Raw genomic sequence first — 26760 nt, 5'->3', positions numbered from 1 at the left:
CACGGAAGAACACACTAAAATAACATGGCATATCAACGTACAAGAAATACCAAAAGCGGCGATACACTCAACAAGAGATGCGCTTGTACAGAACTGCAGGCACTAAACAGTGAAACTGTTGAGTTACTATTCATCAAAAACCAGGTTTCATGGGAAGCCACACCATGATATTTAGCATTAATAAGCTATTACTTAGTGATTTCTAGGTCCTCACAAACGAATTGAGTTGTTATCCGATTGTAACAGCACTGTAGTGCACTCGCGGTATTTCCGTAGCAGAACTAATCGCCATTATCCTTGAAAGATATGATAAGTAACCAGCCTCTAGTCAGTTTTCCCACAAAGTTTCCACGACAGGACCTAGATAATATAACCACCCATTGACACTGCCATAAAAAATTAGTGCTAATTGGCTGACAGCTGCTATTTTTGATGAATAATAACCACATTAAGCAGTAGCGCTAAACGCTGGTTCAACCATATTGAGGGGACTTAATTTTACGCTTGACTACCTTCCACAGTAAATTATTAACACTCACTTTGTATGATTCCTCCGCTATTATCACGTGGCTATACAACGCTTTAAAGTTAACAACCTTCTCACTAACACCTGCTTGAGTTTCGTGCCAATATTGCACCATCCATTATCACCATCAAAAAATAATAACCTATTTAATATATTAAGCGCCTGACCCGTAATCTTAAGACAGTTACGCACATTTCATTGCTCATATTCTTTGTTTAGCTTAAGGGTCCTTAACTAGCGAGATTCAGTAAGTAGTCTAGCAACCATAAAATGAGCAAAACAAATATATGTCAGTCCAGTAGTCCAGAGTGACAGCCAGGTGTTGTATGTGACATAACAAATAATAGTGAAATTATCAAGACAGCTCTCGCATATTCCATTGCTCGTATTCAACATTCATTAGTGGACTGCAGCTTCACAAACATGAAACTCACTAAATCCACCTGTCGATGATTGACTAACTACAACCCATATAATACTATTATTATTAGCATTGTATTAGGCCTAGGCATGTATTGTATAATTGTTTGTGTTTTCGCTTGTGGGGTTGAGTTTTGGGTCACGTGAAGAATAGAAGAGTCAACACGTGCTGGTGTAGTGTTAGTAGTCCGTCAACTCCTCCTGCTCCTGTACATCACATCAACGTGAAGCGTCATTCTCCCCTTCCCTACATGGTGCTGTGACGCTGGAGTCGTTTCGTCAAACGAGCTACTTCCGGACCTTGTAACCCCTCGCGAAAACGCTTGGTACCGTAGCATTTCTTAAACGGTACCCCGGAAGGCAAGCGCTTCACCTACAGTGTTCATTTGTTTTGTGTCGTTTTCCTTGTAGAAAACATTCACGGAGATGGAGGAGACTCAACGTGCAAAGGGATCACGTGCGGCGTATCGCGCACATGTTACTCGTATATTTAAGAAAGTAGACGAGAATCTAGAGACGGAAACCCCATTGACGGACACTCAAGTCGCCAAACTCACCAGCAATTTAGAACAGTTAACCCAGAAGAAGGATACATTACAACAGCTGAACGGGCAGATCGCCTCATCAATACAGACATCAGAGGAATTAGAAACTGAGATTCTTGAAGCAGAAGAAATACAGGACACCATCATTGAGTATATGAGTCTGATTAAACACCGCCTTGAGAAAACTAGAGAACCTGCACGCACTCTCAGTGTAACAGCTCCAGAGTTTGTACCCACGTTGCCACCACCAGTAACCAGAGAACCGGTAAGCCGGTTACCTAAGTTAAGCTTACCCCACTTTTCGGGGGATACCTTGATGTGGCAAGTCTTCAAAGACTCGTTTGATGCAGCCGTACACAACTCTCCTTCCCTAAGCAAAGTGCAGAAGTTCAACTACTTGAGAGCGCAGTTGCAGGGTGATGCACTGAGGGCCATAGCTGGACTACAACTCACTGATGCTAACTATGACCATGCCATAGCCCTTCTTACACAGAGATATGGTCAGTCTCATAAGATCGAACAGGCACACATGCAAGCTCTGTCACAAACCAACTGTCCCACCTCGTCCTTGTCCAGTCTGCAGTTGTTCTACGACACAATAGAAGCCCACATAAGAGGATTGACTGCACTTGGCAAAACAGAAGACTCGTATGAATCAATGCTAGTGCCTATCATTCTGGGAAAGCTACCAAGTGATGTACATAAGAACCTTGTTCGAGAACACGGCGTTGGGGCATGGACCATCGCAGAGTTAAGAGATGCCATTTGGAAGGAAATCACTATTTTAGAATGTGGATCATTGTCCAACAAGTGCAAGACAATGGAACCCTACCAGTCTACAATGACTACCACTCTACATACCGGTGCAAGTGGACGTCAATCCCAACCTGCTAATTCAGGTACTAGTAAGAACACCTGTGTATTTTGTAAGGGTCCACATTTTTGTGGTCGCTGTGATGTTGTTAAGGATCCCCAAAAACGCTTTGAATTAGTTAAGAAGGGGAAACACTGCTTTAATTGTTTGGGGCACCATAGGGCTTCACAGTGTCCTTCAAAGTGGAGATGCAAACTGTGCAGACAGAAGCACCATACTAGCTTATGCGGTGCATTTACCAAGCCATCTGAGTCTAATACCACTCCAGTCACTACACAGGCATCTATCACAACAGAGAGAGTGCAACCTCACACTTCTGTTCAACCCCAAACAACAGTACAACCTCAGTCAACAGTACAATCTCAGACAACAGAAACCACTACACCATCATCCACTGCAATGAATGCTGCCATTATTCCCCCAGAGCCCGCCACACGTACAAATTCTATGTGCTTATTGAAAACTGCAGTTGCTCAAGTTAGTGTGAATGGCATCCGAGTGGAAGCACACATTCTGTTCGATGAAGGGGCCCAGAGATCCTTCATGTCTAACCAACTAGCCAAGAAGCTAATGATATCTCCTCAACAAACTGAACACATCAATATCTCTACCTTTGGAGGAGAACCAACCCTGACCAAACAGTTGGACAATGCTACAGTCAACGTTGAGACACTGACAGGTGAATCTATTCCAATATCAGTTCTACTGGTCCCAGTCATTGCGGCACCCCTACAGAACAGGTATCATACTCACTTGATAAACATAGAACACTTACAGGGACTTCAGCTAGCCAACCCAGTGTCAACATCCAGTAACTTTTACATCTCATCATTGATTGGTGCTGATTATTACTGGCAGTTCGTGGGTGACCACATTGTGCGAGGTAATGGACCTACTGCAATGCAGTCCAAACTAGGTTACCTTCTGTCTGGACCACTTGTTGTTCCACCAGCTCCTACTACTAACGCCAGTATGTTTCATGTTTCCACACCAGCTACTGACTGTAACAATGCTCCGACCTTTTGGATGATGGAATCTGCTAATGTCACACAGCCTGAGACAGCAGAAGTAGAGAACGAATTTCTGGAGAGATACCAACAATCTTGCATCAGGCGAGAAGAGGATGGTGCATACCGTGTGAAGTTTCCTTGGAAACAAGAATATCCACCCCTCCCTTCAAACTATGCAGTTTGCAAAAACAAGACCCGCTCTTTAGCTCGCAAACTCAGCCACACTCCTGAACTGCTGCACCTATATGGGAAAATTATTATGGAACAAGAACAAAGAGGTTTCATCGAGAAGGTAACTGCACCAGACCTTACCAAGGATGTCCACTATATACCACATCACCCGGTTAGTAAAGCTTCCTCGACAACACCGATCAGAATCGTGTACAATTGTAGCTACCGTCAGGCTAGACACCCCAGTCTTAATGATTGCTTGCTAACTGGTCCATCCTTCACAACAGACATGTGCTCTATCCTCCTACGCTTCCGTTCCCATGCCATTGGAATTTCTACAGATTTAGAGAAGGCCTTTTTACATGTTAGGCTGGATGAGTCCGACCGTGACAACACCAGATTCTTCTGGTTATCATCACCATCTGATCCAGAAAGTGACCTTGAAATTTATCGATTTAAAACTGTCTTGTTTGGCTCTACCAGCTCCCCATTTATGCTTATGGCCACACTACATCATCATCTGAATTCTTGGGATAGCCCAGTAGCTCAGGACATGAAGCAGAATCTCTACGTGGATAACGTCATTAGTGGATGTAATACCGAAGCAGAAGCTATTAAGTATTACAGAGAAGCCCGATTCATAATGACACAAGCCCAATTCAATTTGAGATCATGGGCATCTAACAGCTCACAACTGCAAGCTGTTACAGTGGCTGAGGGAACAGCTGATTGTGATGTTACTGTAAACCTATTAGGACTGTTGTGGAACACAGCTACTGACACCATTAGCTTCACCCCTAAACAGTTTCTATCCAACACAGAAGTACCACTACCTGTCACTAAACGTTTAGTACTCCAACTTTCATCAAAGGTATATGATCCTTTAGGAATTTTGTCACCGGTCACAATTCAAGCAAAGATTTTAATGCAGGATCTATGGAGATCAGGTATCGCTTGGGATGACCCATTGTTCCCAGAACACACAAACAGATGGTGGAAGATAGCTGAGGATCTACAAGATACCAGTAAGATTACAATACCTAGATTTTACTTTGGACCAACATACTCCCAGCCAGTAGAATTACATGTGTTTGCAGATGCCAGTATGAAGGCCTATGGTGCCATTGCATTTCTTAGAACTGGTGAGCACACCTGCTTTGTATTGGCCAGATCACGTGTGGTACCGCTCAAGCCACACACACTTCCGCGACTTGAATTGATGGCTGCTGTTGTCGCATCAAGACTGGCTCAATTCGTTGTTTCATCTCTTCCTCACCTACTTCAGAAATACGCAGTTAAGCTGTGGAGTGACAGCCAAATTGTGCTTCATTGGTTGTACAGTAAGAAACGCTTAAAACAGTTCATTTCAAACCGAGTTCAAGAGATTAATAAGACATTCCCAGATATTCCTTGGCTCTACTGCCCAACCAATGACAACCCGGCAGATTTACTAACAAGGGGATTGAGTGCTGCTCAGCTAAACTCATCGTGTTTGTGGCAACAAGGCCCACCGTGGCTCACAGATGAAACTCGTTGGCCTGCTTGGAATCATAGTGAGATCCTACACCTACAAGTGGATGACGATGTCATGGAGACAAATACCAGTGCTACTGACCTACCTAACACAGTAACCTCAGGTATTCACAACCTTATTGAACTTACAAAGTATAGTTCACTGATGAAAGTATTAAGAGTGTCAGCTCATGTTTACAGATTTGTCCATAATACTAGGAATCCCACCAAGCGACATATTGGTCCACTGTCACTGGATGAAACTAACAAGGCACTTACTCTCTGGATCCACAGTTGTCAGCACACCACCTTCCACAAGGAAATTTTGAACATTAGGGCTAAACGTGGAAAGAGATTACCTCTCGTGAGACAACTACGTTTGTTCATGGACAGCTCTGATTATTTACGTTGTGGCGGGAGGATCCATAACGCGCATGTAGATTCTGACACCAAGTTTCCTATCCTACTACCTAAACATCATCCCTTGACAAAGCTGATAGTGTTGGCTGTTCATAAGGAGCAACTTCATGCAGGTGTAACTGGAACAGTTACGTCTATAAGACAAGGATACTGGATCCCCTCGGCTCGACAGTTAGTAAGGCAACTAATCAGAAAGTGTGTCTCCTGCCGTAAGGTATCAGGAAAACCCTACATGGTACCAGAACCACCGCCATTGCCACTTGATAGAGTTAAGGAGGGTAAGCCGTTTGATGTTACGGGTGTAGATTTCACCGGAGCCCTGCACGTGAAGAACAATGGAACTGAAGAGAAGGTATATATCTGTTTATTTACGTGCGGTCTGTCTAGGGCAGTCCATTTAGAAGTAGTTTGTGATCTGAGTGTTGAAACCTTTCTGAGAGCATTCCGCCGATTTGTGTCACGTAAGTCACTGCCCCAAGTGATGATATCCGATAATGCGTCTACATATGTGTCTGCGAGTAAGGAGTTGGAACAGATTTTTACCTCAGATAAGCTAGGAGAATCCCTGAATGCCAAGGGCGTGAGATGGAAGTTTATCCCCAAACGTGCCCCTTGGTACGGGGGGTTTTGGGAAAGGTTGATTGGTATTACGAAGACGGTATTGAGGAAAGTCTTGGGAAAGTCATTTATTACATTGGAGGTACTACAAACCTTAATAGTTGAAGTTGAAGCAGTACTAAATGATCGCCCCCTGACCTATCTATCAGCAGATGTGACTGACCCTGAGCCATTGACACCATCGCACCTGCTCTATGGACGACGCATGACTATGTTACCTTACCCAGCCGTAGAAGAGGAACAACATGACCCTACCTTTTTATCCAGTACATCACTGCGTGACAAGGTCAACAGACAAACACTATTGTTGAATCATTTTCAGAGGAGATGGCAGAGAGAATATTTAACTTCCCTCCGAGAGGCATACAAGGCTACAGGTACTTCTAAACAATCAGTGAAAGTGGGGGACGTCGTTCTGGTGCATGATGATATACCCAGACTACAATGGCGTTTGGCTGTGATCGAAGAATTGATGGAAGGCCTTGATGGATATGCTCGAGCAGCCAAAATAAGGACAAGCACAGGGAGAACAAACCGACCAATTGCCAAGTTGTACCCTCTTGAGTTGAGTTCCCCATGTGAGCCTACAACATGTGATGACAACAGAGATACTGATAAGGACAATGATCACGATGTTAGTTCTGAGCCTGTTCACCAGAGACCAACCAGAGATGCTGCTGCAAGGGCTCGCGTACGAATTAAGAGTTGGACTAATCAGTTAACCGTGGCCCCGGAGGATGTCGATGATTGACTAACTACAACCCATATAATACTATTATTATTAGCATTGTATTAGGCCTAGGCATGTATTGTATAATTGTTTGTGTTTTCGCTTGTGGGGTTGAGTTTTGGGTCACGTGAAGAATAGAAGAGTCAACACGTGCTGGTGTAGTGTTAGTAGTCCGTCAACTCCTCCTGCTCCTGTACATCACATCAACGTGAAGCGTCATTCTCCCCTTCCCTACACCACCATATAATGTCAATCAAATAGTCCAGTACACTAAATAGCGACAACCACTACACAAATACTGTACCACTTGATGATCCAAAACTATGCCTTGAAGCACTTAATTATTTTCAAAATCGATCGTGGCACCACTCAAGTGTGGCTACATACAATTAAATTCAAATAGTTGTCACATCAATTTTATGAACTAAGATAATTGGAGTTTAACCAACTGTAAATATGGTAACCAATGGTAACCAGTGGCAAGTATAATACAAAATGCAGTGAGCATTACACGTGCTTCCTAAAATGCCACCTTTAAAAGTCATCCTAGAGACATCTTACGAACATGAATAATGTTAGTCCATCTAACATAACATACAGCAATAAAAACAAGAAAACACTTACAGGCGGCCGGATATAGAATTTTAAAAAATCAAATTTTTGTCTAGCCTGCCTGACCACAGTCGCAAGGCTGGAGGCCTAATGAAGCAGTGCACGGCTACCATTTTACACCACAATAACAAACTCACCAGTGGGATGTGCCTTTTGGGGTTCCGATGAGTGTGTGTCCTCTACACCTTGTCTTTCCTTTTATCTTCAATCAGGCTGGTCATTCTCTTCTTCATAAAATAAAACCATTTCAAGGTGTGAATTTTCCCTACCAATACTTCCTTATTTAGTTTCCACAAACTAATTTAAGGCACTTACGATCAGTAGATATCTGTAATAGGTTCAAGTAATGATCTTGGTTGATAGATAACGATTGAGCACAGAGACCACGCCTCTTAACAATCTATTTACTCTATCATGATGACCACACACCCTTATTATTGGCCTAGCTGCTTGAGATACTCTACTACAGCAGTTAATAGAACAGTCATCCTAATAGAACAGTCACACATGCAAAACCCCAACTATTATATTAAAAATTAAAATGAAGTAGGGATCCAAGGTATAACATGCCAATGTAGAGATTTTCCCACCAACCTATGCTGTAATACCATCATTTATCTCTTGTTTCATCACTTGGATCTCTACATATGGCAAGCCTCGTGTCAGCAAGTTCTTCTCATAATTGGCTATCACCAGTAGATTCATGCTTCGAATTTCCAGATATTCCACACTTGCCAACTAGTTTTTCTTTTCTGAAATGACATTTTGGCCAAACCAAGGTGGTATATTAATCATTTCAGTCGTCATGGTTTCAACAGTGGCCATTCTTCCATTACGATGAAATCAATGACACTGTGTACTGCCATACCCGTGTCACAGGATTTAAGGAAAAGAAAATAAGAAGTCATCACCTGATGCTGCCTTTGTAAGTCGATAAAATTAATCTGTATCTGTGCTGTGATAGGTAACTAGCTACATAGCTGCATCAGCTAGAATATCATTACTGTTGTGATTAGTATTGAATAAATGTTAGCTGTATATAATTATATTATTATAAATATGTTTCAAAAAGGATTTTCAAATTGGAAAGATGCAACCATTGTTTTGAATCTGTACCAACCAGTGAGTGCCATTGTGAGGCTGTAGAAGTTGTGGTTATTCTCCCAGCTACTACTGGAGATATTGGTGAGGTTATTCTCCCAGCTACTACTGGAGATATTGGTGAAAAGATTTCTGCGGCACATCAAAGTGAAAAGCAGCATTACTATTCTAATGAAATTGTTGTGCTCTATATGCTTCTTAGCCAGACAAGGCATGGCTAACCCTAACCCTAACCCTATGGAAACTATTTACAGCTATTACAGCTTTTATCTAGCCATGACCCGTTGGTAGCTGGATAGTTACAGAAGAATAGGTACAGGCACACTTCACACAAATTCCAGGATGATTTTCTAGAGTTAATGGGTAAGGACATTTTAAGGAACATTTCATCCCATTTGCACCAGTCCATATTTGCTACATTGATGGAAGATGAAACAACGGATGTGTCAAATGCTTCTTATGCAGTTGTTGTGTTACGATATGTGACAGATGTCTGTGTTGTTTATGAAGGTTTAATAGGCCTTTATAAAGTGTCATCGACTGATGCAGCCACTCTTGTTGCTACAGCTAAGGATGAATCGTAAACTCCGCGGCCAATGTTATGATGGAGCTGCAGCTATGAGAGGAATAAAGCAAGGATTAATGGAGTTGCATCCCAAATAAAAATATTGAGTTTGCGTTTGGTGCCATTCTCGGTGAGATGATCTTGCGTCATTCTGACAACCTCAGTCAGTGTCTTCAGAAGAAAACTATACCTGCCAAAATGGTTACTGACACAAAGTATTAGGACTGGAGAGCTTTATGACTTGTTCTGGCAAAAGGTTGTTTATTTCTGTGAAGACACCAATATGCAAGAATCACAATAGCCACAACCTCGGTGTGTTTTGATGATGACTTGTCTAGGGGACACACTGCTTCTTCACCTAAGGACCACTATCGACAAATCTACTATGAGGCTATTGATAATGCAATTGGCTGTCTGTTGATCAGGTAGGGTATACACAACCTTGAGGATTTATTGATCAAGACGAGTCTAAAGGACGAATTTGACCAGCAACTCCTATTCATGTGTGAATTTTACAAGGATGATATTATTCCAAATGATTTGCATTCTCAACTTGTCATATTTGACAACAGTTTTCAAAGTATCTCTGACAAAGAGAAACCTACAACACCGTACAATTTTTGATATCTAAGAATACTTTTCAAAACTATCGACGGCTTGAAAAGATCTTTTGGTACAAGTTGGTTCACTTCTCAAGCTGACTTTAGTAATGCCAGCACAAATGCAACATCAGATCGTTCCTTTAGTGCTTTACGTCGAGTTAAAACATATTTGAGGAGCACAATGACACACTTTAGCTACTTCATGTCCACAAGGAGTACACAGAATTAAACAGTGTTATCAGTAGGTTTATTGGTCCTGTAAGGAGTACCATATTTTCTACAATGTAGCCAACAATGTGTACAAATGTGATCTTGAATTTCACATTATTCTCATAATAATATTTAAACATCAAATTTTGATGCTGAAAATGCTCCAGATGCCATTTGAGAGAACTAAATTTTCAAAAAATTCCTTGGGGGGGGCATGCCCCCCCCTGATTTGCACTTCGGCACCAGCACTGAAAATGTTGCACAAGTATGGATTTTGTATGGTCATGATTTACCTGCCGCAGATGCAGTATATTGTGTACTGTGCAACACTAATTTTTGTTCCACGAAGCAAAAGAAACTCATGGAGAGGAACACCAAAGGAGCAATTGGTCCTACAATATCCTTTTCTGTATACAGTCCTTAACTGTGATACTACACACTTGTATGGTATTGGAAAGGACACATCTCTCAGTATAGTAAACAATTTCAAGATGTTGGCTACACCGTCAGCTACTCCTGAAGTTAGCATTGTACGTTCTGTGGTATGCCAAAAGCACCTGTCAGACTAAGCGAAGTCTAACATTGAAAAAATCAAGCCATAGCCTTTGCTGTTATCAACTTACACTTGTGTGAAGGTATTAGTAAATAAGAAGTCAGTCAGTCAGTCAGTCAGTCAGTCAGTCAGTCAGTCAGTCAGTCAGTCAGTCAGTCAGTCAGTCAGTCAGTCAGTCAGTCAGTCAGTCAGTCAGTCAGTCAGTCAGTCAGTCAGTCAGTCAGTCAGTCAGTCAGTCAGTCAGTCAGTCAGTCAGTCAGTCAGTCAGTCAGTCAACAGAAAATTACACTAAACGAAAAAGTTTAAAATTCTGTACCAACTTATTGGAAGCACTTTGGGTCGTACTGAAGGCACTTTTGGGCTTGGTTATACCTAACCAATACTGCCAAGGTGCCATGAAGGTATCGCGTGATACATGTTGCATGGCAGCTAGCACTAAGGCTAACATAAGCTACCGTTGTACAATCACTAACTTAGGACCAAGAGGAGGCTCTACTCTTTTTCATTTAGACATTGTTTTATTTTGTTCTCAGCTCATGTTCTTTTTCAATCCACCAGATTTGCGTGAAACTTATGCACAAGTAGAGCTTTCCCCCAGCAAAATAAAGTAGAGTGGTAAAACTGTCAATTTGCTACCAACACCAAAGTCAATTTGTTAATAATATACATTCCTATTACCACATCAAAGTCAATTTGTTAATAATATACATTCCTATTACCACATCAAAGTCAATTTGTTAATAATATACATTCCTATTACCACATCAAAGTCAATTTGTTAATAATATAGATACATCAAGACACACAGTAGTGTGTTGTGCAGCCAAGAAAGCCGGCACGCCACACTGTGAGTATATTTACAGGAAAAAACAAAACGCGATTTTCATGCATACGTACCCCCGTGCTCCCTTCTTGATTTTATACTGCAAACGCCCTCCACCTTCAGCACCCCACATACCAAATTTGAGCAAGAATGCTTAACGCAATCATGAAATAAAAACCTTCAAAATTTGGCTTTTCTTCAATTTTTTTCTTCGTTTAGGGGGTTTGGGGGGCTTAGATTCTTTTCACACACTTTACAAAAACCATTATAAAATGCAAATGTGTAGCTCAATTGTCTTGAGCTTTGGTACACTTTAAGAACGTAGTGTGGCACAATCATGTACCAAGTTTGGTGCAAATCTGATTAATATTCATAGACCTATGGACGATTATGTGTTTAAAAAGCCAACTTGTTGTAACGCCTACAGGGTAAACCACTTATGGGAATAACTTTAAAATCGGTATGTGTATAGGTTAACCATCATAGCTCAAACCTTTTGTGGTTTAAAAAAAATCACATTGACAACTATTGAGTTACAAGGCAAAAACCAAACAATTGTTAATCTCAGGGTCAAAATACTCTAATAGAACAGTCACCGTGGGGTAAAAAAGGTGCATGAAAAATGTCAAAAAAACAACAAAACTTACCAGCATTCGAACAAGGGACCTCCATACTGAACACCCAAATCCTTAACCACCGAGCCGCTGCTATCACAGCTGATCACCTCACTTATTTCTACTTTATAATGAAAAGTCTATCTAGCTAAAATCTGCTCAATAGTAAAATAGATCTGCCAATGGAAAATCTAGATTGTTCTATAACATTCTACAAAAATTGTGAAAATAACCGTGCCATGTGGCCAAGTACAGCCAGTGTGGGTGGGCAACATACTCACTTTATGGAACCAGAAACTGCCGTTTTCATGTATTCATTGCAGCCTCTTTACAGGTGAGACCCGGCCTTCAATATGCAACAGCTAATAATAAGGATGGAGCTTGTGTAGACATTTATGCTTCAGATATCAGAAAGTATGTCAAAGTTAATGTTATTGCACCTTCATATCAGTTGTGGTATCCAAGTATCCTCACCATACGTTTTGAACATGAGAAACAACAGAAGTAGCTATGAACAATGTATTAGGGAATTGAGATGGGTTCTTTTACCCCACTTGTATTTTCAACATGGGGTGTTATGGGTCATGCTGCTCAGTGCTGTATTTTACAGAAACAGTGACTTGCTCTCCTTGTCTTTCTTCAGAAGGAGTAGTGTCATATAGTTCTGTGATGTCAAGGTGGTGGTAAGGGGTGGTGGTAAGGGGTGGTGGTAAGGGGTGGTGGTAAGGGGTGCTGGTAAGGGGTGCTGGTAACCCTGAGAGTAATAATAATAATAATAAAGTTTTCATATATCCATAGCTCCATAGTGCTTGAACGGTATAATTAACCATTTGTGTAGTACAAGCTTCCTCAGGGTAGGGTATCTCCCATTCCTAGTTTGAGTCAAATCTGCCCAGTTATCATTGGGCAGGGGTTAATCTAGGGGGGGTGGGGTGGGGGGCTCTGGGTTAGCTATTGCTCCCCCTTGGTTTATACCTAAAGCCTTGAGAAATGGAAAGGTTTAATTGATCCCAAAGTTGTATAATCCAATGATCACTATTCAATGGCATCACAGTAAAATTTCACCAAAATTGAGTATATTTACACCAAAATTTTCCTGGGGGAGCATGCCCCAGACCCCCCTAGAATCCGAAGCAACTTACTTCGCCCCCTCTAGGTTTATATTCTGGGCTGAGCCCTGTTGGGGTATACGCACCTTCAAAATTCATCTTATTTCAGTTATTCATATTATAGCCATGCAGTCATCGATGATCCCTGTAGTAAAGGGAAAAAAGTTAAAAGGAATTATCAAGGTCAACCATAGGCTGGCTTTGGAACTTGCAATTACAAAAAGAAGTGATATCCATACAAAACAGCCAAGCTGTGAAAAAAGGTGCGGCCTTAAAAAGCCTGGGTGAAAAAAGTTGTGAAATCAAAGGTGGCAGCCAACAAATGGCGCAATGATGTTAATGCTAATAAATTTTAATAATGGCTTTGTGCATTGTTAAAATTAGCATTAACATCATTGCAGCCATTTGTTGGCCGCCACCTTTGATTTCACAACTTTTTCACTCAGGCTTTTTAAAGCCACACCTTTTTTCACAGCTTGGCTACTTTTGTGCGGATTCTTTTTACCACATCAAAGAATTTTGAGTAGAGCAGTGCTGCACCACTCTTTAGGAAAGTGTATCACCTTGTATTATATTAATAATAATAATAATAATCAGGATATGAACAATGCATGTCAAAAATACAAATATTGTCTCTTCACTAGTAGACCTAACTTTATTGTAAAGAACCACCAGAGGGTCATTTTGAGCTTTCCAAGGGGCAGGAGAAGTGACCAATTATTTGACCAATTATTAACAAGTATGTATTATCAACCAAACAAAACAATGAATCCCTCTGTAGTCTTTATCGACACTTGCATCACTATATTCAGATAAAAGCCGCGGCTCTTAGGACAATAATTCTACAGTGAAGTAGCTACAATCCAGGGGCAGCTATTATATGAGCTGCGGCTATTAATCAGTCAAATAATAAATTATTGACCAGATTCCATGATGTATCAGTATTACAGTTGCTAACCTGCTGGACATTAGCCCCTGCCACACACGTTGCATCATTCCCTTGTTAGCAGCAGTGGAGACCTCACACACTGTGACACCTCCTCTATGGGGGGCTAACAAGAACACAACCCCTGTAGGGTGGTGACTACACACCACAAATACCCCCTGAGGGCTAATTATCGATGATGTCACTGTGTCAACTGACAGGGCTACTCCATGAGGTGCACATGATCCCATAGTATCCATGGTAACCACATGTAATATACTGTATCCCTAAATATGGGGAATGTGTAAATTAGATCATCAGGTCACATCAATGTTACCTTAGTAATAGCTAAGGGGTGTGGCAGCTCCAGAACATGTATGCTTGTTGTGGTAATAAAGGTTACCATGACAACATCATCGCCTTCATATACAGCAACACTTGATGATAACACATTATTGGATATCACCATGGAAACAGCATTGTCATGGAGATTATCATCCATTGATACTTCAATCAGATCAATCACGTTACCATAACAACACCTGTTACCACCATGACGTCATTTTAGGATACACCCACTACTCACCACGTGAGATAACGATTACTACCAAGTGCCACACCACCAGATTTTGCAGCTCCTCCCACCACATCACGTGTAGCGCCTGCTGCTATCACTTCTCTTGGACAACGTCCTCTCCAATCCGACCACACCTCCTTAAACCTCATCTAACCAGCAACAATCAATAAAATGTTAATCCTTAACGTTGCCTGCTGCTTACCGCGCACGAGTTCGAATAATCCATCAAACGCGCACTTATGTTCTAAATAATGCCAAGCTGCACGAAAATGATAGATGTCACGAGTAGACAAGTTTTATTATTCTGCGCCACCTCAAGGATTATAACGATCTTATTACAGGTAGACTCCTCTGAGTGATTACGTTTACTTGTTACTGCGTATTCTCGGCTAGGTAGTATTTAATCACGTGATCCCCGATCATGACCACTCAATGCGGGACGTGTTCTGGCATGGCAGGCGGGAGCCGCCACCTTATAATTGGCTGGTGGATTTGTTGGTAGGGGGGTTTACACGGTGGGACTCTGAGTGGCTGTTACACGTAGCTCACCATGGTTACCAGTATGAACAATGTGTAGCATTCTTTCCCCTGTACCCCCTAATGGTGCATGTTTTGTACCGGCTAGCGTCACCATGGGTACCACTGCTACATGATAAGGATATTATCTTAGTATGTGGTGTTTGTGTAAATATCTGTGCATTTCTATTGGCTGGACTGGTACTGTTTAAACTAACCAATCAAATGTTCCACAACCCAAGGTTATCTCACATGACCATTATATTATTCTGTATCAATCCAGCGATTGTCTTCATGACTACAACATACACTGAGTCCTTGTTCACCTTACTAGTGTTCACCGGCCTCTGGGCCCTCCACAATGACCTCACATGGACCAGTGCTATAATATTCAGCCTAGCGACGTTAACAAGATCTAACGGAATAATATTGTCTGGATATCTGGTCTGGTATTACTGGGTAAAGTGTGGCAGTACTCTAACTGTTTGGTGCATCATGTTGATCAAACTGGCTATACAAGTATCCATGGTAACAAGTGGCTTTGTTGGGTTCCAGTGGTACAGTTACTGGCTGTTCTGTCATCATGATATCCCCACCCCCTCAGGGTGGTGCAAACACACTATACCAATATCATACAGTTATGTACAGCGGAAGTACTGGGATGTTGGGTTTATGAGTTACTATCAGGTGAAACAAATACCTAACTTTCTGTTAGCCACTCCCACTATTTCCCTCTGCTCCTATTGGCTGTATTGCTGTTGTCATAGTAACTGGAGACAGGTTAAACAGATATATCACTGGTGAGTTTGTCACATATGATCACATGATATCATACGTATGTGATCCACATTAGGTACTGGAGCAATAGTCACCTTATCCCCTACATGGCTCACATGACCTTTCTATTGATGTTCGGTGTAACTAGCATGCATGTACAGGTGAGTAGATCATGTGATCTAAATGTTGTGAAGATCATGTGATCGAGTAAAGAGTGAAAACCAGATGTACTATGTTGACCCTCCGTAGTATAGAGGTCACCTGAACTGGCTGGCTGAGTGATGGTTAGTGGCCACATCACATGCACCAACTGATTGTCAAGATGCTTTTACAACTTCAAGCCAATAGCTCTCCATATGTCATCAAGTGGGAGATCTCCATAATGGCAGAAGTGTTGTAAACTATATTATTATTGCATGGAGAGATCATTTATATCTTTTTAATGCCTACAACTTTACTGCTTTACTAGAGTCAAGGCCTCCAAATGAAGACTGTTCTATTAGAGTATCTCAATGTTTGCAGTTCCTTTAAGTTCAGTGATACAGTCACCTGACTGTTGGTTACTCCACTGACCTATGTTATCATTCACGTAATACAGAATTCCATGGAACTCCTCCTTTTAAGAGCATTAATATTATTGGTGAAATACTCTTATTCTCACTATAAACACCTCTAAAAAATTATCATTTTGATGCTTTACAGCTAATACAGTTACTTGTAAAGGTTTTAGTGATCCCTTAATGGTAATATTTAACTGGAGAATGATATCTGCTCTCTAGCAGTGACCCGGCAGGTTGAACAATGAATAGAAATGAGTTCCAACTGACTGTTTTATTAGAGTATTTATGGCTGCTCTATTACAGCTCAATCTTTACTTGAGAATCCTTGTGCTAGGTCGGCTCTAACTTACACCAATAAATAAATTACAGGTGCTAAAGTCCTTCTAGCTTCATTTCCCTCCCCTTGGGTACTACACTTGTTACTGCTTGTACAGTATTAACAGTCTATAGCACTCTTTAACAGCTAGATCATGTAGCTTTCCAAAACACTAACCCGCTGCATCTGTGAACATACATGAGATTACTTTGTCCTGGCCTAAACAAGCCTCAAACACCTGGTACCATATTAGTGTTAAAGGGTTGTCAACCCCCTCTTGTTATCTTATCATATTGTACCATATATTATTGTTATCCTGCTCAGGTGATCACTCGTATGATCTACTCATCCACTCCACTGGTGTACTGGTGTGGTGCTGTAACAATAATGGAGTCCATACCGACCCTAAACTGGCCTAGTGACAACACCTCCCTACCATACCAGTGTGTCACATTGTGTAAACACTTGTGGTCCACTAAGGGATGTTATGTTGCCAAGACTATAGTGACATCATATCTGCTATATTGTGTAATAGGAACATTGTTACATTGTAATTATTACCCCTGGACTTAATTATCTACTCACTTGTAACTTCAGTGACACTATCACCTATTATTTAGCTATACTAGTCTTCTGGCCTCAATAATGAGGTGGTCATATTATGAAGTATGGGATTTAAGGTAGACAAGTTAAGGTGACCTCATAATAGAGGTAATTAAGCAAAACCAGCCACACATGATATAGACAGGGAGTTCCCCCTGTAACTGTTGAAAACCAAGTGTTGGGGTAAAGTTGCAATATAGATTGACATTGTTATGTTTTTAGCATTTTAATGATTGTAAAGTGTAAAAAATCCTACAGCTTCTGGGGGTTGCACCCCTACTTTATACCAATGAGAAATTCGATTGTGGGTTTAAAGCGCGCTGCTGCCATAGTAACAAATTTCAATAGTAAACATGTCAGACGTTGAATCAGAAGAACTAGAAGACCAGGGACCCAACCTAGGGGTGAGGAGTGGTTAATATATTATAGTGGTAGCACGTGTGATGTGTTTATAGAGTTATGAAGGGGACCGTAACGAGCTAGAGGAACGACACGGGTTCGGGAAGGCGGTACTGCCCAATGGTGACACTTATGAAGGATATTACTCACACGGCAAGCGACACGGACAAGTGAGGACATTTAGCAAGGCTGTCAATGGCTGACTAGCTGTTATAGGGCACGTACAAGTATAAATCTGGTGCACGATACGTGGGCGATTACCAAAACAACAAGAAACAAGGTAGTGGGACATTCGTCTACCCTGATGGGTCTAAATATGAAGGTGTGGTCCATACACTATTGTTATACGGTAATACACGGTGCTACAGGATCATGGGCCAGTGACCAACGTAATGGCAAGGGATTGTACACTTATGCCAACAGTGACAGCTACGATGGGGACTGGTGTGATAACCTGCGTCATGGTCAGGGTACCTATGTGTTTGCTGATACTGGAGCAAAGGTGTGTTGCTTGTGAGGGGGTATTGGTGACATGGGTACTTATGTGTTTGCTGTAATACTGGAGCAAAGGTGTGTTACTTGTGAAGGGGTATTGGTGACATGGTCAGGGTACCTATACTGGAGCAAAGGTGTGTTACTTGTGAGGGGGTAATGTCCGGCACCACCTGGCAAAAGTATGGGTCTGATATCAGTTCATTAGACATCCTGCTGGTTATGACCTTCCAATTCAAATAAAAGCATTGTGTTTCCAAAGTGGTTTGTTGTCAACATCATTGGCACACATTAATTGGCTGACACAGAATTTCCACTACTGATCATGGAATCTGTATCTCACAAGGAAGAGAATACCAGACCAGGGTAGTGGTACTTGTGAGGTGACATGGTTAGGGTAATTATGTGATACTGGAGCAAAGGTTGTGAGGGGGTAGTGGTGACATGGTCAAAGTGTTCACTGATATTGGAGCAAAGCTTAAGGTGTGTACTTAGGAGGGTAGTGATAACATAGGGTAGTGATAACATAGGGTGGGGTCCCAAATGTTGTACAATATTAATTAATGCAATAGACAGGCAAATACAAAGAAAGTGTAGTGAGTAGTGTATTGTGACTATTTCTTAGTGTATAGCTAAAATTTCACCTTACAGTGACTGTTCTATTAGAGTAACTTCACTTGCTCTTACCACTATATAGCTTAACATATGTGACTGTTCTATTAGAGTTATCTCGATCTTTTGTGCAAAGCTTCACAAAAATTACACCTATCATTTTTACCCACTAAAAATTTTGCCGGGAAAATTAATGCATCCCTAATTTCTAGGGTAAATTGTAGATCGCCATCATTTAAAATTTTGAGGGGAATTTTCACTTTATCATATCTTTTGTGTGTTAGACAATGCCAGCTTGATTGAGCTGCAAATAAGGAAAGGACAACTACCCACAAATATTATGAAACCCCCCTCTTACTAGAAAATAACTCCACTGTATGGTGATATACATGTAATTCTTAGTCAAATGTCTAATGGAGGAGAGTCAGGAGACTTCATAATATAGACCAGTTATTAGGAGCTTCTTAACAGTGAAAGACTCTACTTGTTCTAGTACCACTCATTGTTAGTAGAGATTATATTGATTCTGTTTCTCAACATTGTCATGTTGATGTTGTGACATCACATTTATTAGTTAATAATGACAAATACTGTTATGTCAATCTGGAAAACAAAGTTTATACTTGTAAGACAGTTTGGTGTAATGTACACATCAAAGTCATACCAACATAATTAAGGCCATGGTCAAAGAGTATAATGAATAATATATCCTTAGAAATTCTGTATAGTGTATATATACTAATTCAGGGACATAGGATTTCTGAAAGGAGGTTCGGATTTAAAGTGCATGGAATGTCTTTGGAGGGAGGCCTGGGTGCTTCCCCTGATCCACGTAACTGATGCATACACAAAATGTGTCCTTAGGCAGTAACATTAAAATGTGCTGTTTGTAGCTAAATGCTATACACTGCTTGTTTATGCAGCTTACAGAAACTGCTGTAATACTAACTAATCTTCACTTCCAGACAACATACTGATAGCCAACTTCAACTTCCCAACCATTAGGCCACATAAACTTAATTATTAGTTTCTCATCCCGCCCGCATGGCCGTTTTTCTTACCCATTAAAGAATTTTTACACCACTGGTGGCTGAGTGTGGCTATCCAGCACCTTCTAAAGTTGGTACCTTGCTAGAGAGCAGTCTAAGAAAACTGCATCCTGAGTCATTTTAGCTAGCTAATTCAGCTATTTGGTCAGTAAAAAATAAAAATAAAATCCGCCCTCCCGCACTGCTATTTTGAGTACAGGAGGATGAGAAACTAATAATTAAGCTTATGTGGCCTTAATTGGAAGTTTCTTCCGGGTATACATCATTCTTGGTCGGTCCTCCTGTTGATGGTCAGTAACTTCAGACTTGGCTTGTACTCCAATATATTTGAGACATCACATGCCCGCAACATGTGATAAATAAACAAAACACTCATCATGTAAATATACATCAACTATTAACAGTTTGTTCTAACCTGACACACGTACTCAAGAATATCACAGCTGCTGTCTTGTAATATGTCTTAACCAACAGTCCTTCACCATTTCTACCATTCATCATGTTTGTAGTCGATAAGTAGTTACTGGAGAGCTTCAGGGCTGTAAGCTTCTGTGTGATCTTTAATATATATATTTTTAATTCTGCCTCTGAAAAGGGGACCATCTGAACTCCTGGCTACACCCTTGTAATTGTTTTGAGAGGAAATACTTATATAGCCAGTTGCACTTTAAGCCAGTTGTACACAATTTTGCCTTGTTTAGCTAATAAATAATTCATACAAAGTTATGCATACACATATGACATTGTGATATTTATCATAATTGTGATAATATGTTGCATCCTACAATCCAAAATTTCACAATTACTCAGTCAGTATCAGTGAGGCTGTCAGACCACACCTTACTGAACATTGCATTAAAAAATAATATGATGTTATATATAAATATATATGGGTTTGATTAGTCACTAAATAATTCTATCAAGTACCACCAAACCCTGATTGTTTAGACACAACCCTCTTCCTTACACAGTATAGTACATGACTGTAATAACATTACTAACATGGAGTTGGGAGTGTATCACTAATAACTTGTTATCCTCAAGATGAGACAATTTGCTTCGTAAAGTTCATAACCATTGAGTACATTATTTTATCATCTTCAACATAAACTGTTCTACTGATGCAAGCACATATGCTAGACATGTTAACAAGTGATGTGACCTTGTCATTATCATGTTGACAGATTGATATTCAACTCATTATGACTCTAGTATAGTGATACATGTTACACTAGTAATGAGGTAGGAGGCACTAGTAGGGTGGATGACCAGCTGTTGTTACTTAATACTGGTATATGTTGACAAGTAATACATCTTATGACATATTACCCGTCTAACTAGTTACCAATGTTAGAGTATCAACAACGTCACTGCTAACGGAAGTGTGACAGTATATGTCACATCTTGTCAGCTACACTAACTTAAACTAGTAGACCAGTGTGCTTGTTCCACAAAGGAGAGTGCTAGAAGTTGTTCCAGTAACTGGAGAACTACACAATTATGAGGAGCAGTTAATAGCATGTTCAACACAACTGAGAATGTTGTGCTGCTGTGCTAACCAATACCCCTAGGTGATTATTAGTATGTGCGTGTTGAGCTGGATCCTCAAAAACTTTAATAACTCATGGATGATGCAATTACACGCTTTCTTGAAATTTGGCTCATTTCAGTACTGCTTGACCAGCTAAACTGAATCATTTCGTTCAAATGCGTAACACAATGTTTACGGTCAATCAAAACGTCCATCATACATTTCCTATGGGTAAGCCAAAAGGTGCAGTGTCCATTACAACCTTTTCCCAAACTTCCAAACCACATGTCTATTTTTACTGTCACCAATAATCATCTGGTTGACTGAAATGTTAATTCTCTTGAGAAAAATCCACTTTTCATTTTAAACTGTTTTTCAGGATCCAGCTCAACTTGTACATACTATAAGGACTGTGATGACAACCAACATGATGGGGTCATGTCATAACTATGTAGTGATCTGTAGTGTAGTTATTATAACTATTACATGTTAGTAGTAGTGTATTGTGTTGTTAACTAATGTGACACAACTCAGTGTAACCAGCTAGTTATTATATCTACTATTAATATCTCTTGGTAGCAATATATGTGTTGTGTTGTCCATGTGTTGTGTTGTCCATGTGTTGTGTTGTCCGTGTGTTGTGTTGTCCGTGTGTTGTGTTGTCCGTGTGTTGTGTTGTCCGTGTGTTGTGTTGTCCGTGTGTTGTGTTGTCCGTGCGTTGTGTTGTCCGTGTGTTGTGTTGTCCTTGTGTTGTGTTGTCTGTGTGTTGTGTTGTCCGTGTGTTGTTGACTAGTGTGAAATTATTTCATAAATAACAACATGTAGTGTGATTACCACAATGAGATGACTATCAGTGTGACATCACTACTAATATTATCTTGTGAAGATCACCTCCAAATTGTTGAGGATCCAACACTTCTTGTAGTAGTAGTAGCTTTTGATCATTTGATTGTGTGATTTCAGTGGTAGACTCCAATATTAATATAGTAGTGATTGCAGTTTAACTATACAACTTATGATACAACATGTTCTATTGTGTAGTTTACTGGCAAGTGGGTTAATGGACGTCGTGAAGGACTAGGAGAACTACACTATGATAACTATCGTTATCAAGGATCCTTTACTAATGATCAAGTAACTATTTGATCCTAGCTTGATTTGCTGTTACATCTTGATCATGTAGCCCCAGGGTCCCGGCAAATATGTGTTTGATATTGGATGTCAACAACTAGGAGAATATGTGCTGGATCAAGAGGTGGGTTTTGATTTATATGTTGATCTGCATAATGACCTGAGTTGATCTTGATCCACACAGCAACTGGAGGGAGCGGCTGATGATGATGAGAATGCAATCAAGGTGACACCCAGGTGGAGAGGAGCGGAAGTGATCGCGTCATGAAACAATAAACACTAACACTAATACATGACATCATTGTAATATCCCATAGTATCCGGAACTAGTACAGTATATATTTGCGGTAAATTCTTTATTGTTTAAGGAGTGAAAATAAAAAGTGGTGATTTATTACAAGTCATTGTTTAGTAACGAACTCACGATCACTTATAACTAGACGATTACTAAGTGAAGTAAAGAAGTTTATTGCGGTTCCCCGCCGGTAAGAACAACAACTAGGCGAAGATGAAGCGAATGATTGTGGCTTTATTGATGGTGAGTGATAGCGATAACGTGTAGCGAGTAATCGTTAACCTTGTTTTCTTGTCCTACCCGATCTAGATGGTGTGCGCGGCTCATGCCAGTGTCCGTAAGTCTCTCATTGTCTTGCTAATGGTGTAAATGTGATTATATGCGTGTGGGCGTGTAGTGTTTGTTGGTACGGCCTAGTACAAAGTTTGCACCTCGCCTCTTGTGTCATGTAACGTTATGATAAACCTTCCCCATGGCTTATCCTGTTAGCCTGGCCTGTTATCAGGTTATTGGTACATGATTAGTAATACAAGTTACCTCATATGGTGAAGATGTATTGATAACAAGAAACTATGGTTGCTTTTTTGAAGAATTCCTAGTACCCCCAGGCTTCTTGTTTCTTGTATGGCTTAACACATGACACACAGAGGGTACACCATTATTGACAATAGGTGTACATGCATCACTGAGCTAGCTTGTGTCATAACTTCCTATAAGGTATAATAACCACTACAGACACTTTCCAAAGTGAAAAGTGTGCTCATGTGCCCATTAAATAATTGTTAGCTCGAGCCGGCTGAGCTCTAAGGTGATTGCTATACACGACGAGTACAAGAGGCAAGGATACAAAGTATTTGTAGCATTGCGTTATTAAATGAACTTGTGGATAATCCAGCTAGCAAGATGGTTTTCACGAATTACACTTTACGGAATATGCTTTACAGATTTAAATTGCAAGTTGTTGTAAAGTGTCTGTAGAGGGACCTATATGGTAATAGTAATACATTACTGGAGTGTCACTTCATGTTAGTTACCTGTTGTTACCTACAGATGATGAAATGGAGTCAGTGATATTTGATCAAGCTATGGATGGCTTACCTGCCGAGCTGGAGATATTCAAGGATTTGTTTGGGCCGTCATTCATCAGAGCGATCAAGATGGTTTTGAATGATTGTGCCTCAAGACAGCAACAACTTGAAAATGCATACAAACCATCACTTGATGATATCAGCAAAGAGTATGATGAAGGTGTGAAGACCTATAGCGAGGTAGTCAATGTCAATCCTCAGGCTGCTGGGCAACTGCAGAATGAAGAGCTGCGACGACTGAAGAATCTCCTAGATAGTGCAAACCTTGCCAAGGATCATGAGAGGCAACAAATAGAGAAAAGTTGCCAACTTAAGAAGCAGGATTTGTTAAGGAATAGAATGTATGCCGTATTGTCAGTGTTCCGAGATATCTACAAGGCCAATCCAGATAGTCTACAACAAGTCACTGGTCAGCTGCAGAACTTCATCAGCCAACTGACCGATGGGTTAGAGCAATGTCGTAATGTCGTAGCAAAATTTGGTGTAGATGAAGCAATCTCTGTGTGTGACGATGATGCTGTCATTGAAGCCATAGAATTCATAAAGGCTGTATTGTTGACCCTGCCCACTCAAGTTGAGAGAGGCTTCCCTGATCTGCCAATAGACAGTGAAGGAGATGATAAGCCATTTGTTGTGGATGACGGTAGTGGTACTGATGTGTACGTCACAGACCTCCCTGCCATATTGATGCCTGGACCTGTAATCATTGATGATATTCCTGAAGATGATGACGACATTTTCAGTGGTAGTCCTATAGTAGATGAGCTACCAACAACAGGTTCGACTAGTTCAACTGGTTCATCTAGTGAAGTTACCACTGACGATGTGTCCACTACACCTGAAATATATTTCACTGAGAATGATGCAACTACTGACACAGATGGCACCATGGCTACTGATATCGATGGTGACACAGCTACTGGCACAGAGGGCAACACAGATACAAAAGAAACTGGCACAGCACAGCCAGTAGCAGTTGAAGGAGTCAAGGTGATAACAGAGCCAGCACAAAGCAGAACACAGCAAAATGATGAAGATGACGAGGGTGATGATAATGAGAAGGGATTGCTACCCCTCTATGTTGCCCTGCTAGTCTGTATATCCTTGTTGATTGTTGTCATGGTAATCATGATTGTCATGGTTATCGTACTAAAGAGGAAAGTTCTGGAGGGAAGGCAAGAAAATCACCTATCGGAAGAGGACAAGGTATCACTAATGAAGGAAGGGTACGTCAACCCCACTTATCAATTCTTTGACAAGACAAGCACAAGCCAGTAACCTATTGTAATCTTATTTGTTCGTATACGTAAAACTTTTTAGATATCTTGTCAAAAAATACATATCTAGTCACGTGATATGACAAGTGGGCGGGGTTACAATGTATCGCAAGCTGGTTGCTACAAATTTATCCACTAAGTTCCGTGAAGTGGTCAAGATCCAGTCCCTACCAATTCCTGTACCAGGCCAGGGACAGTTACTAGTTCGCAACAGATTTCTGGGGATTAACGCTTCAGATATCAACTTTACAGCTGGCCGGTATGACCGAAGGCACAAACCCCCACTGGACCTAGGTTTCGAGAGCGTGGGTGAGGTAGCAGCCGTGGGTACTGACTGTTCTCGTGGATACAAGCTGGGGGATGCAGTGGGTGTGTTTGAAAATGGTGCGTTCAGTGAATACATGATAATACGGGAAGATCGTGCTATCCCATTACCTCAATGTGCCCCCAGCTATCTACCACTCCTACTCAGCGGATTAACAGCTTCAGTAGCTCTACAGTGTGCAGGAGAGATTAAGGAAGGTGATAAGGTATTGGTGACAGCAGCAGCTGGGGGTACTGGACAATTAGCAGTACAATTAGCTAAGGCTGCAGGATGTCATGTTATTGGAACTTGTTCCAGTGAGGAGAAGATGGCGTTACTACGACAACTCGGCTGTGATCGACCAATCAACTACAAACAGGAGTCCTTAAAGGAAGTGTTACATAATGAATACCCTCGGGGTGTTGATGTGGTTTACGAGAGTGTGGGAGGAGAAATGTTTACAATTTGTGTCAACAGTTTGGCTGTCAAGGGCCGTCTCATTATTATCGGGTCAGTGAGCACTTATAAGGGTACTAGTGACACATTGGCTCCCCCTGTACCAGTGTCAGTGACAAGGTTGCTAGCCAAGTCTGCTAGTATCCGAGGCTTCTTCCTGCCTCACTATGCACGCCAGTATCCCTCACACCTTGCTAAGATGGTGGCCATGGTTAATGATGGTAAACTGAAGTGTGTTGTCGATAATGGTAACACTGGGGGACCATTTGTAGGGCTTGAGTCAGTGTCTGATGCTGTAGACTACTTGTATAGTGGCAAGAACTGTGGGAAAGTGTTTGTACAGTTGAACCAAACCAGTAAATTGTAATGTGTGTACGATTATTTGGAATGTTGTCATACTATTGGTGAGGTTAATTTTTATACTATTCAAGATTGTAACTGCTGTCATAATGAAGGGTGGTTCCCAGGGGATACCACCAGTACTAGAACTGACTGCAACTCGAACACTTCCTGTTATTATAGGATGTAATAGTACCATGGTGATGATGTAATTCCCAACTGCTTGATCAGCAATAGTGGGTGTGGCACAGTTGGTGACCATTTTTAGCAAGTGACGAGCCAGTACGTTTCAGCCATGTCCATTAGATGATATCACTTGGTTATATAGGACAAATTGATAAGACTGACCTTTGTAGTAACTGCCCTCATTAGTAAGCAATACAACACTGCATCACATTAGCAACAATCAAGCTTTGTCACTTATTTCTATTCATAATGGTACATAACTGGCCATAACATATTGGCACAACTCCCTAAAGCCTTCTGGTGTTACTACTG

The 26760-nt window shown here is 40.9% G+C and overlaps 6 protein-coding genes across 7 annotated transcripts in view; 5 read left to right on the top strand and 1 right to left on the bottom strand.

Moving 5' to 3' along the window:
• Nucleotides 1-14821, bottom strand: part of LOC136241337 (nuclear pore complex protein Nup160-like) — a 39930-nt gene extending 25109 nt beyond the window's left edge. Inside the window, exons 1-4 of the mRNA XM_066032534.1 lie at nucleotides 14720-14821; nucleotides 14527-14666; nucleotides 14278-14482; nucleotides 13974-14227 (exon numbers count right to left, since the gene is read on the bottom strand). Of these exons, the coding sequence (XP_065888606.1) occupies nucleotides 13974-14227; nucleotides 14278-14482; nucleotides 14527-14666; nucleotides 14720-14743 (623 nt within the window). The 5' untranslated portion in view covers nucleotides 14744-14821. The remainder of the gene's footprint in view (nucleotides 1-13973; nucleotides 14228-14277; nucleotides 14483-14526; nucleotides 14667-14719) is intronic.
• LOC136242147 (uncharacterized) lies at nucleotides 976-6847 on the top strand. The gene is made up of 2 exons (XM_066033563.1): nucleotides 976-1294; nucleotides 1358-6847. The coding sequence occupies exon 2, from the start codon at nucleotides 1373-1375 to the stop codon at nucleotides 6845-6847; it is 5475 nt and encodes a 1824-aa protein (XP_065889635.1). The 5' UTR covers nucleotides 976-1294; nucleotides 1358-1372.
• On the top strand, nucleotides 14752-17282 carry LOC136241357 (GPI mannosyltransferase 2-like). 2 transcript variants are annotated; one of them, XM_066032550.1, is made up of 4 exons: nucleotides 14752-14858; nucleotides 14911-15833; nucleotides 15887-15971; nucleotides 17011-17282. In XM_066032550.1, the coding sequence occupies exons 1-4, from the start codon at nucleotides 14769-14771 to the stop codon at nucleotides 17257-17259; spliced, it is 1347 nt and encodes a 448-aa protein (XP_065888622.1). In that variant the 5' UTR covers nucleotides 14752-14768; the 3' UTR covers nucleotides 17260-17282. The 2 variants fall into 2 exon arrangements, with proteins under 2 accessions (XP_065888622.1, XP_065888631.1); XM_066032559.1 differs by having other exon boundaries at nucleotides 14754-14858; nucleotides 14915-15833.
• A 269-nt stretch (nucleotides 17283-17551) lies between these two features.
• LOC136241381 (radial spoke head 1 homolog) lies at nucleotides 17552-22903 on the top strand. Its single transcript, XM_066032575.1, has 7 exons — nucleotides 17552-17693; nucleotides 17745-17858; nucleotides 17905-18010; nucleotides 18057-18190; nucleotides 22414-22506; nucleotides 22556-22627; nucleotides 22688-22903. The coding sequence occupies exons 1-7, from the start codon at nucleotides 17643-17645 to the stop codon at nucleotides 22769-22771; spliced, it is 654 nt and encodes a 217-aa protein (XP_065888647.1). The 5' UTR covers nucleotides 17552-17642; the 3' UTR covers nucleotides 22772-22903.
• LOC136241347 (uncharacterized) lies at nucleotides 22864-25241 on the top strand. Its single transcript, XM_066032541.1, has 3 exons — nucleotides 22864-23041; nucleotides 23108-23135; nucleotides 23849-25241. Exons 1-3 carry the CDS (start codon nucleotides 23012-23014, stop codon nucleotides 25162-25164), a joined length of 1374 nt encoding a protein of 457 aa, XP_065888613.1. The 5' UTR covers nucleotides 22864-23011; the 3' UTR covers nucleotides 25165-25241.
• On the top strand, nucleotides 25144-26361 carry LOC136241371 (prostaglandin reductase-3-like). Its single transcript, XM_066032567.1, has one exon. It carries the CDS (start codon nucleotides 25265-25267, stop codon nucleotides 26288-26290), a length of 1026 nt encoding a protein of 341 aa, XP_065888639.1. The 5' UTR covers nucleotides 25144-25264; the 3' UTR covers nucleotides 26291-26361.
• The last annotated feature ends 399 nt before the right edge of the window (nucleotides 26362-26760 follow it).

Source organism: Dysidea avara, chromosome 1 (genome assembly GCF_963678975.1).
Source record: "Dysidea avara chromosome 1, odDysAvar1.4, whole genome shotgun sequence".
Classification (NCBI taxonomy): domain Eukaryota; kingdom Metazoa; phylum Porifera; class Demospongiae; order Dictyoceratida; family Dysideidae; genus Dysidea; species Dysidea avara.
The sequence above is the reverse complement of the archived record's forward strand: the minus strand, read 5'-3'. Positions and strand labels throughout refer to the sequence as shown.

Coding starts and splice junctions, on each gene's coding strand:
- LOC136242147 (XM_066033563.1), top strand. CDS start 1,373: ATGGAGGAGACTCAACGTGCAAAGGGATCACGTGCGGCGTATCGCGCA.
- LOC136241357 (XM_066032550.1), top strand. CDS start 14,769: ATGCCAAGCTGCACGAAAATGATAGATGTCACGAGTAGACAAGTTTTA. Junction 15,834..15,886: donor GTTAAACAGATATATCACTG/GTGAGTTTGTCA, acceptor GATCCACATTAG/GTACTGGAGCAATAGTCACC. Junction 15,972..17,010: donor TAACTAGCATGCATGTACAG/GTGAGTAGATCA, acceptor TATCCTGCTCAG/GTGATCACTCGTATGATCTA.
- LOC136241381 (XM_066032575.1), top strand. CDS start 17,643: ATGTCAGACGTTGAATCAGAAGAACTAGAAGACCAGGGACCCAACCTA. Junction 18,191..22,413: donor TTGCTGATACTGGAGCAAAG/GTGTGTTGCTTG, acceptor TCTATTGTGTAG/TTTACTGGCAAGTGGGTTAA. Junction 22,507..22,555: donor GATCCTTTACTAATGATCAA/GTAACTATTTGA, acceptor TTGATCATGTAG/CCCCAGGGTCCCGGCAAATA.
- LOC136241347 (XM_066032541.1), top strand. CDS start 23,012: ATGAAGCGAATGATTGTGGCTTTATTGATG. Junction 23,042..23,107: donor TGATTGTGGCTTTATTGATG/GTGAGTGATAGC, acceptor TACCCGATCTAG/ATGGTGTGCGCGGCTCATGC. Junction 23,136..23,848: donor CGCGGCTCATGCCAGTGTCC/GTAAGTCTCTCA, acceptor TGTTACCTACAG/ATGATGAAATGGAGTCAGTG.
- LOC136241371 (XM_066032567.1), top strand. CDS start 25,265: ATGTATCGCAAGCTGGTTGCTACAAATTTATCCACTAAGTTCCGTGAA.